Below are 10,684 nucleotides of genomic sequence, written 5' to 3'. Positions count from 1 at the left end.
TATATATATATATATATATATATATATATATATATATATATATATATATATATAGGGGGGGGAGTGGTTGGTAAGGGAGGTAATATGAGAAAGATATTGTTGTCGAAAGAAGTGGAGAAAAGGGGGGTATGAGTGAGAGACATTGGGTTGCTATCACATTCTTCTCCTTTCTCTACATATTGCTTTGTCCCTCTTCTTCCTGGCATCTCTTATGCCCATTATTTTCATATCCCAGCATTTATTTATTTATTAGTTTTAACCATATTATTGATTATTTTAAAGTTAATATATATATATATATATATAAACAACTATAAATTTCATAGATATTTTTATTAAATTATCCTAAAAAACAGTGTTGGAGTTGTGATTCCCAGACAGGAGAGAGAGGGGTGAGTTACGAATCGTGGCAAGTTGAAGAACCTGCCAAGTCAGCATTTTGATATCCACGTGTATATGTTTGTAGCCAATCGTGGCAAGTTGAAGAAAATGCCAGGTCAGCATTTTGATATCTACGTGTACTTGTATGTGCTCTGTCCCAATTAAATTTTTTTCTGAAAAGGACTGTCGTCACTCTTTTGTACTGTTTCCTCACCCTCCACCTGATACCGTGTCATCTGCTTTTCAGATGATGATTGGGCTGACTGATGTCCACATCATGTTCCTCAGATTGACTTGGATTATTAGATTCGAAAGACGTTTTTCTAAAAATTTCAACTCGATGAATTCGGCTCAACCTAACCATTGATGCAATAAGTCGTCGAAAAAACATGTCTTATGAATTGGTCTGCAAATGAATGATCAATTGTTAACAAAATCGGGGTGGGTTCGGTTTCAGTAACCCATGGCGCCTCCCATTGATGGGGCAGCTTCCTTATCATCCTTAGCTTGTTCGGCCACCACGGCCTCCGTCGTCGTCAGTAGCGAAGAAACACTGTGACAATAGCAAAGCTTGTAAGGGCCAAGCCAAGCTTAAATAATAACAACATTAAGAGACAATGCATCTCGAGCGAGGCTAGCGAAGCTACCTTGCGGCGTCTACTAGCGCGGTTCTGATAACTTTCAAGGGATCAATAATTCCAGCCTTGATCATGTCTACATATTCGCCTAAATGAAGAAATGTAGGAGACTATATAAGCAGAAGTTGCAAGAACTTTGGCTGGCAACAAACAAAACGAAACCTTGCTATTCATTTTGTATGTCGTGGGGCGTAATATACAGACCTTTAGCTGCGTCGTATCCAAGGTCGGAATTGTCCTGTTCGAGTAGCTTCCCGGCCACAACTGCTCCTTCAACTCCGGCATTAGAAGCAATTGTGTAAATAGGCATCTGCAGATGAAGCAGCCTTAAGTTAACTGATACTTGTACAATATGATTGTAACATATCCATAATGCATAGTGGTTTCAATATATGGATGAAAAATTTCGAAACCTTTAGAGCGTTTTGAATGATTTGAACGCCAATCTTCTGATCAAAATTTGCAGTATGCAACTTCTCCAACTCCTTTGATGCATAGAGCAGAGCGACACCACCGCCTGCCATGCCAACTCTCGAGATATCAAGTTCGTTTTTTCGAATTGGATGTAATCATAATGCTGATGGTTTCGAATCTCCCATCAACAAGATATGAAGAATGAAGTTATAGAACATTATTTATCATTTCAAATTCTCAGCCATCCCAACCAAAAAGATAATCTCAGAAGATGGCATTACCAGCAACAATTCCCTCCTCCACGGCCGCTTTGGTAGCATTTAGCGCATCGGTGACTCTATCCTTTCGTTCCCCAACTTCGGCTTCACTAGCCCCACCAATCTAGAAAAAAACGTGAGTCGAGAGCTCGAATCAAGCGGAGTGCTGGCATGTTTATGCCTTAACGAGTTGAGTTACATGACATAAACACTTACCTTTAGAACAGCAACTCCGCCAGAAAGCTTTGCAAGCCGTTCTTGCAGCTTTTCCTTGTCATAGTCTGAAGTGCTCAACTCAATCAAGGATCGCAACTATCACACACGTTCGATCATGAAATTATTCGTATACTCACGCACCAAGGAACCAAACGAAATTCAAAACATAACATGACATTCAATGAAGAAAATGAAACCTGGTCAGACTGTTCTTCAATCGCCTTCTTGTCACCAGCCCCATCAAGAACTACAGTATCATCCTTCGACACCGTAACCTATGCCGATATGCACAACATTGATTATGTTAGAAATATAATCACGATGTGGCAAAAAAGTAACATTATTTCACCTTTTTGCATGAACCCAATGATTCAGCACCAACTTTTTCAAGATCTAGACCAAGTTCCTCAGTTATGACCTGATATTCAACGTAAAAAGAAACAAAAAGTATAATTGAATATGAGATCTTCAAGAAAAACATGGTGGAAGAGATGCAAATTGTCAGAAAGTCTACCTGGCCTCCTGTGAGAATTGCCAAATCCTGCATACTAGCCTTCCTATTATCTCCGAACCCGGGAGCTTTAATTGCGCAAACCTTACGTTCGTTTAAGTGATAAACACCATTTTAGTTGGTATATCCATTGTTACCACTAAAATTTAGCATGTAACTAAGAACATTTATGTTACCTTAATACCAGCACGTAACTTGTTTAAAATAAGGGTAGCTAATGCATCACTTTCCACATCTTCAGCAACAATAAGTAAAGGTCTTTGCCTCTAAGGTGAAAATGGAAGACATACTGTTAAGCAGTGATATTCAGACTAAACTCACAGTCAACATCCACTAAAAAGGATAGGTTACCTTCAGAGCTAACTCCAAGACTTTTACCACAGCATTTAAATTTGAGATTTTCTTTTCGTGTATTAAAATTAGTGGATCTTCCAATTCCTGTAAGACGAAACAATCGAGAAGTCTATCATAATTTATAACGCTGAATAAGATGTGAAAATCTGTAAAGGTCATTATCGAAAGCTAAATGTCAAGTCCCCGAACCCAGTCCCGAAGTTAATATATGAATATGAACATGAATCGGAAGACGAGACAAAACCACACCATGATGAATCACAAAAAAAATAACCAAGTGACTAAATCCTTACACATTTTTGGTTTTTCTGGTTGGTAATAAAATAAGGAGATATGAAACCCCTGTCCAGCTTCATTCCCTCAACGATCTCCAATTCATTATCGAGTGTGTTACCCTCCTGCAAAGAAATGGAGAAAGAGATAGATAGCTCTCACGCTAGACATAAAGGAATTTTAGGACTCGGAAAATGAATCGGGACTATGAACTCAGACGTCGATTAAGTCAAATCCGTAAGCCAAAGAGCCACAAGCTATTAAAGACATCCAGGTATTATACAAACAAATAGTGGAACACAAGAGAGAGTTTGAAATAACTTACTGAAATGGTGATAACTCCCTCCTTTCCTACTTTTTCCATAGCCTTAGCTATTAGCTCACCAATCTCTCGTTCTCCATTAGCTGATATTGTTCCAACCTGGGCGATTTCTTCAGATGTACTGATCATCCGGGCTCTGCTCTTCAGAGTTGTAATAACAGAATCAACTGCCATAGTAATCCCACGTCTCAAGTCCATAGCGTTCACTCCAGCAGCCACAGATTTACATCCTTCAGTAAATATTGCACGAGTAAGAACCGTTGCACATGTTGTACCTGAAACAAGAGAAAGGAGCTTCATGTCAGTGACTGCACCTGTTCTGTTTAGACCACATGAAAAACACGCTCCTCTTGAACGTTTTCAACTACTCACCATCTCCTGCCACATCATTGGTAGCATTTGCAACCTGCTTCACCAAACTTGCACCAATATTTTTTACTTTATCTTTGAATTCAATGCTCTTTGCAACAGTAACACCATCTTTCGTCACTTTTGGGGCACCATAACTTTGCTCTAACACTACATTACGCCCCTTTTAAAAACAAGTGAGAAAGAACACTTAGTCAGTAAACTACCTAAATGGAACGCCTGATCATGTGCACTCCTAATATGTCGATTACTACTGGTGATCATCATATACTAAACACTAAAGTAATCAACAAATACATACAGGTCTTACAGTTAGATCATGTTCAACTCACTTTCGGTCCCATTGTAACTTTGACAGCATCTGCAAGCTCTTCAACACCCCTAAGCATCAAGGCGCGCGCTTCAACCCCAAATTTAATGTCCTTCGCTGCATAATTCCTACTGCAGTTCAACCTAGAATTGATCTGAAATCCCTCATTCGGGAAAAAGAATTGTCAATACCAGTTGACAAAACTGTCGAAGTTGATGAAAATGAAGCAAACTTCACATTATATATTGTAACCACATGACATTACTCGAAAATGCGCATTAAAACATGATCACATTATAGAAAATGAATTAGATACGGAGTAAAATACCTGATGGGCACTGTTCCTAGCCAACCTTCAAGAAGAAAGGAGGAGGGAAATGAGAAAGAAACGAATGAGAAACAATCAATTGAAAGAAGGTTGTGAAAAGTAGTGAAGTACCTGGCTTTAGAGGCGAGGCCACAGGCGAAGCGGTGCATGGTGGCAATGAAGTTGCAGGGAAGATGGAGAAGAAGAGCAAAGAAGAGAAAGGTGCAGAAGAAACGAGTGGAAAGGTTAATTCAGTTAGCTCAGCTCTGCAATGGCTGCAGACAACTGCAACGACAAATAGGGTTTATGGTGGGAAAATGGGTATTAAATTTTCTCCAATTCCGATTCGGGTTTTGGATTTACGACTGCCTTGAATTTTAAGGCCCAATTTCGATTTCTGGATTAAAATTGTAAGGCCCAAAAATGAAGCCCAAGCAAATATGAACACTCAGGCCCAAACCAATGTAGAAGTCAGGTGGCCCAAAATGAAGCCCAAGCTAATATTGGAACTCAGGCCCAACAAAAATAGAAGTCAGGTGGACCAAAACTGAAGCCGGAGCTAATATGGAAACTCAGGCCCAACATAAAATAGAAGTCAGGTGGCCCAAAACGGAAGCCCAAGCTAATATTAAAACTCAGGCCCATCACAAAATAGAAGTCAGGTGGCCCAAAAATGAAGCCCAAGCTAATATGGAAACAAAGGCCCAACCCCAAATAGAAGTCAGGTGGCCCAAAACTAAAGCCCAAGCTAATGTGAAAACTCAGGCCCAATCCAATGTAGAAATCCGGTGGCCCATAAATCAAGCCCAAGCTAATATGGAAACTCAAGCCCAACACAAAGTAGAACTCAGGTGGCCCAAAACTGAAGCCCAAGATAATATGGAAACTCAGGCCCAACCCAAAGTAGAAGTCCAGTGGCCCAAAAATGAAGCCCAAGCTAATATGGAAACTCAGGCCCAACCCAAAGTAGAACTCAGGTGGCCCAAAACGGAAGCCCAATATAATATTGAAACGCAGGCCCAACCCAATGTATAATTCAGTGGCCAAAAATGAAGCCCAAGATAATATGGAAACTCAGGCCCAGCCCAAAGTAGAACTAAATAGGCCTAAAAAAGAAGCCCAATATAATATGGAAACTCAGGCCCAACCCAAAGTATTAGTGAGGTGGCCCAAACTTGAAGCCCAAGCTAATATGGAAACTCAGGCCCAACCCAGAGTAAAAGTCAGGTGCCCAAGAATGAAGCCCACGATAATATTGAAACTCAGGCCCAACCCAAAGTAGAACTCAGATTGCCCAAAAATGAAGCCCAAGAAAATATGTAAACTCAGCCCACCCCAATGTAGAAGTCAGTTGCCCAAAATGAAGACCAAGCCAATATTGAAACTCAGGCCCAACCCAAAGCGGTACTCAGGTGGCCCAAAAATGAAGCCCAAGTAAATATGAAAACTCAGGCCCAAACCAATGTAGAAGTCCAGTGGCCAAAAAATGAAGCCCAAGCTAATATGGAAACTCAGGCCCAACCCAAAGTAGAACTCATGTGGCCCAAAACTGAAGCCCAAGCTAATATAAAAACTCAGGCCCAATCCAATGTAGAAATTCAATGGTCCAAAAATTAAGCCCAAGCTAATATGGAAACTCAGGCCTAACCCAATGTGGAAATCTGGAGCTCGTAAAATCAAACCGAAGCTAATATGGAAACTGAGTCTCAACCAAAGTAGAAGTGAGGTGGCCCAAACATGAAGCTCAAGATAATATGGAAACTCAGACCCAACCCAAAGTAGAACTTAGGTGGCCCAAAACTGAATCTCAAGATAATCTGGAAACTCAGGCCCAACCGAAAGTGGAAGTAAGGTGGCCCAAACTGGAAGCCCAAGTTAATATGGAGGGAAATGGGCTGCCTGGAATTTAAGGCCCAATTGGTATTTTCGGCTTACAATTTTCAGGCCCAATTAGTATCAGGTTTTGGATTTATGGCAATGGGCTGTCTTGAAATTTAAGGCCCAATTGAGATTTCTGGGTTATAATTTTATGGCCCAGTTAGGATCCGGGTTTTGGATTTACGTAAATGGGCTGTCCGGAATTTAAGCCCCAATTGAGATTTTCGGCTTACAATTTTCAGGCCCAGTTCGGATCCGGGTTTTGGATTTACGACAATGGGCTGTCTTGAATTTTAAGGCCTCAGGCCCAGTTAGGATCCGGATTTGGATTTACGGCAATGGGCTGCCTGGAAATTAAGGCCCAATTGATATTTTCGGCTTACAATTTTCAGGCCCAATTCGGATCCGGGTTTTGGATTTACGGAAATGTGCTGTCTTGAATTTTATGGCCCAATTGAGCTTTTTGGGCTATAATTTAAGGCCCAGTTAGGATCCGGGTTTTGGATTTACGGCAATGGGCTGCCTAGAATTTCAGGCCCAATTGAGATTTTCGGCTTACAATTTTCAGGCCCAATTCGGATCCGGGTTTTGGATTTACGACAATGGGCTGTCTTGAATTTTAAGGCCTCAGGCCCAGTTAGGATCCGGATTTGGATTTACGGCAATGGGCTGCCTTGAAATTCAGGCCCAATTGATATTTTCGGCTTACAATTTTCAGGCCCAATTCGGATCCGGGTTTTGGATTTACAGAAATGGGCTGTCTTGAATTTTATGGCCCAATTGAGCTTTTTGGGCTATAATTTTAAGGCCCAGTTAGGATCCGGGTTTTGGATTTACGGCAATGGACTGCCTGGATTTTCAGGCCCAATTGAGATTTTCGGCTTACAATTTTCAGGCTCAATTCGGATCCGGGTTTTGGATTTACGGCAATGGGCTGTGTTGAATTTTAAGGCCGATTGAGATTTTTGGGTTTCAATTTGAAGGCCCAATTCGGATCCGAGTTTTGGATTGCGGAAATTGCTCTCTTGAATTCTGAGGCCCAATTTAGATTTTCAGGTTAGAATTTTTTAGGCCCAATTCGGATCCGGGTTTGTGATTTACGTCAATGGGCTGCCTCGAACCTTAAGGCCCAATTGCGATTTTTGGGTTATGATTTTAAGGCCCCATTAGGATCCGGATTTTGGATTTACGGAAATGGGTTCTTGAATTTGAAGGCCCAATTTAGATTTTTGGGTTATGATTTTAAGGCTCAATTTGGATCTGGGTTTTGGACTTACGGCAATGGCAGTCTTGAATTTGAAGGCCCAATTGATGACTCGAGCAAATTGAGCATATATCTTTAGTTTGGGTCGAACTTTTAAATGGAAGGTCTAACTTTTTAAACAAGTCCATACCTGTGAGAATAAAAGGAGTGAGCTAATCTTCCTTTAAGTCAGGAGTGAGCTAATCTTCCTTAGAGTATAGACTACTTTTAAATGAGAACCTAAATTAATTTAAGAGGAAAAAGGATAAAATAAAATTAAATAAAATTAAAACCCCTCCCCCATTCAATTACATGTAAATAATATTTTGGACCTGTAAAATACAAAATTGGGCACAATAATTTGAATTTCATAATGGGTCTTAAACACAATGATCTCCAAACCAAACTGGCATCTAGGAAAGAAAAATGACATGAAAAAGAATATATAATGGGTAGAAAAAAAAAAGAGAGAAAAAAAAGCATCCACAATGTATGCACACAATATACAAACTTACACCAAGAGGTGATGGAATATACGAACAATATTTGTTCACATCAGAAAAACATTAGAACCATGCAAACTCCCCATTAATCATGATTGGCGTTGATGGCGGTTCCTGTCCTAGCTTGCGAAATTCGATTGGCGTAAATTGTAACCAAACGTAGCTGAGTGCTGTTGAGTGCCTCCAAGTGAGGCAAAAATTGTTTCCCAAGCATTATGTAGATGTCAACAAGACAGAACACAACAGTCTGCACCAAATTGTCAGTCAATAAGGCTATGTGAGATATGAATACCTTTCTTTTGTTATTCTATTTCATTCTTTCGTTATACCAGTGAAGCAAGAATGAAAAATGAAAACCCAAGTAGCGGCCATTACCTTCCTCACATCAGCACTCTGATGTCCAAATGCTTCAAAGAGAGCAGGCAAAAATGTGGGCAACTGTGTCATCAACTCCTCTTGCGAGAGCCGACCTACGAGCTGAAAACCCAAGTAGCGGCAGGTCAGAATTTAGAGGGGACCCAGCTAAAAGAAATTGCAACTAGGATGGCACTAAAAGAATTAACCTTTGTCAAGCAATTGATGCAGGTCACAAGAGTTTTCTCATCCTCAGTAACCAACAAGGGAGCAATAACCTGCAAAATGAAGTACATCGCCCATGTTATACTAAACCTAAAGAACTATGCGAATAATACTAAACCTAAAGAACTATGCGAAAGAATTATAAACAATAATGATTAATAAATAAATAAATAAAATAAAATAAAAAACTGTATCTCTGATGCTATTTTTATCTTTTCCTGATACCATATACTATCAACGAAATAGGTATCTGAAAATGAATTATGGGCAGGTAATATCCATGAAGAGAAAAATAGAATGCAAATATACATACACTTAAGCATCTGAATGGATCATACTGAGATAACACGATGGTCAGGCAATTCTCTGCATCATTTGAAACCTGAAAATAAAGGTGCAAGGAAGAGGGAGCAATTTTAGATGGGTAAAAACAAGCAAAAGAAGTTTCAAAATGCTAAGAACAGTTACTTTGGGAATAATGTCCTTAGTAACATGGAGGAGTTTCTCAATCACGATCTCAACAGAATCTTCCATTGAATCCCTCTGGAATCATAAAATGAAGGATAAAAATGAGAATTCACTAAATAGGAAAAAATGTATTACGGAAATGTTGAATAATTGTGTTCAATAAATGCAGCATCTCATAAAGCATCAGAAGAATCATATTTAACTTACCTGGTTCTTAATCATTTCAGTTATCAATGTAAGAGCAACCTCGCGTACAGAGGAATCAGAATTGTCCAACACTTCCAGTATCACTGTCAAAATTTGATTGAAGTACTGCAAATGGATAAACAATCTATGAGATGAAAATGGACCTCTGGCAAAACAATTCTCAATCGTAAATATGATCAACCATATAGCTAAATGTCAAGCAAGGATAAGTTGATAATCAAACTCAAGCATTACTAGGAAAACAGAACAGAGAAGATAACAGAACGGCATCACTTGAAAGGGGGCATTGGCATCAGTTACAGAAGAGCCAAGAAAGAACATGGAATTCAGTACTCACGAAAGTGGTGTGCTGTGGCATGAAGTGTAGATACACCTCATCAGAAGGATTCTTTTGACTGCAGTTCAAGAATCCCTAAGAGATATTTCCTAATGTTACCAGGGTTCTAATGCTGCTATTGCTTTCAAGGTGGTAGAAACAAGAGAACTATTGTGAAGACGTTAGGTATGGTGGCAGATCTTTCAACAATGCCCCTCGAGTCTATACATTCAGTTTAGACTTGGGTAGGATTAATCGGGTTTTATGGGTCATCGAATTTTTGGAACACCCCTATGGTTGTCATTGTTAAGCTTGACCTTGAGAGTTCTACAACAACGAAACTACTTTTTCCCTCTTTCATATGTTGGAGGATTTCACTTGGAAAAACAAAATGTTCCAAACAAATGGACTCAGTTCTATAAACATGGGTTTCTTCATACAAGAGCACTTACCAATAAAACCTTATCGATTAGCATTACACAAAAGCAATCAGTTAGAATTACGGCACAAAATATACTTCTAAGTAATTGCTCCATAGATACTATATTTGTCTATATAAAGAAGAAATCGTGTAACAAGAAGCTTTTATTTGCACAAACGATACTTCGAATTTGGAACGAGCATGAAAATTGTAACAATTTTGTCTTTCTTCTTAATTTTCTCCTTCCTTTCTAATTCGTCCAAACAAAGAACATGGAATGAGATATCAAGCGTTGCCACAAGATTCCCAAATATGTATGTAGATCCTAACTTCGCCTGCTGTTGGAACCATGTGTTCTGTAGTTGAACTGTCACAAACTTTTTTTTTCAAAGAAACCAACTTTCATCTAGAAGAAATAGAATAATAGGAAACAAAAATGGAAAGCCCAAAACAAAAGGAGCCGAAAGAACAAAAAGCTACCAACCAAAAATAGAGAAATGCAGAATTTTTTTAAAATATAATAACGTTAAGATTTTAGAGGTTGTTTTAGAATAGTTAATGAAAAAACTGAGCCACATTCAATCAGACAAAAGAGTGAACGCCTAGGAGTTGGTACCTCCCTTCTAAAACACTGAATTCTACAACACAGTACGATGTCCCTCAGTGATCAAGCTAAACTACCCATCCCATCTATAAGCTGATAGTAACCCCCCCCCC

The 10,684-nt window shown here is 39.3% G+C and overlaps 2 protein-coding genes across 3 annotated transcripts in view; both read right to left on the bottom strand.

Moving 5' to 3' along the window:
- Positions 1–661: 661 nt before the first annotated feature.
- LOC111460590 (chaperonin CPN60-2, mitochondrial-like) lies at positions 662–4,667 on the bottom strand. The gene is made up of 17 exons (XM_023103784.1): positions 4,485–4,667; positions 4,374–4,398; positions 4,068–4,199; positions 3,739–3,898; positions 3,370–3,641; positions 3,065–3,169; positions 2,769–2,855; positions 2,594–2,683; positions 2,421–2,501; positions 2,256–2,324; positions 2,104–2,181; positions 1,907–2,002; positions 1,715–1,814; positions 1,433–1,536; positions 1,224–1,329; positions 1,029–1,107; positions 662–934 (listed from the first exon to the last, which is right to left on the bottom strand). The coding sequence occupies exons 1-17, from the start codon at positions 4,520–4,522 to the stop codon at positions 835–837; spliced, it is 1,722 nt and encodes a 573-aa protein (XP_022959552.1). The 5' UTR covers positions 4,523–4,667; the 3' UTR covers positions 662–834.
- Positions 4,668–7,754: 3,087 nt separating this feature from the next.
- The window catches only part of LOC111460773 (CLIP-associated protein-like), a 12,839-nt gene continuing 9,909 nt past the window's right edge, over positions 7,755–10,684 (bottom strand). For both annotated transcript variants that reach the window (XM_023104061.1, XM_023104062.1), the window contains exons 16-21: positions 9,231–9,335; positions 9,024–9,098; positions 8,869–8,937; positions 8,540–8,608; positions 8,352–8,453; positions 7,755–8,223 (exon numbers count right to left, since the gene is read on the bottom strand). In XM_023104061.1, coding sequence (XP_022959829.1) covers positions 8,062–8,223; positions 8,352–8,453; positions 8,540–8,608; positions 8,869–8,937; positions 9,024–9,098; positions 9,231–9,335 — 582 coding nt within the window. In that variant the 3' untranslated portion in view covers positions 7,755–8,061. The remainder of the gene's footprint in view (positions 8,224–8,351; positions 8,454–8,539; positions 8,609–8,868; positions 8,938–9,023; positions 9,099–9,230; positions 9,336–10,684) is intronic.

Source organism: Cucurbita moschata, unplaced genomic scaffold, assembly GCF_002738365.1.
Source record: "Cucurbita moschata cultivar Rifu unplaced genomic scaffold, Cmos_1.0 Cmo_Scf00024, whole genome shotgun sequence".
NCBI classification, from domain to species: Eukaryota; Viridiplantae; Streptophyta; class Magnoliopsida; order Cucurbitales; family Cucurbitaceae; genus Cucurbita; species Cucurbita moschata.
This window is presented reverse-complemented; position numbering and strand designations above follow the sequence as displayed.

Coding starts and splice junctions, on each gene's coding strand:
- LOC111460590 (XM_023103784.1), bottom strand. CDS start 4,522: ATGCACCGCTTCGCCTGTGGCCTCGCCTCTAAAGCCAG. Junction 3,170..3,369: donor AGGGAGTTATCACCATTTCA/GTAAGTTATTTC, acceptor ATTTCTTTGCAG/GAGGGTAACACACTCGATAA. Junction 1,815..1,906: donor GCGGAGTTGCTGTTCTAAAG/GTAAGTGTTTAT, acceptor GTTTTTTTCTAG/ATTGGTGGGGCTAGTGAAGC.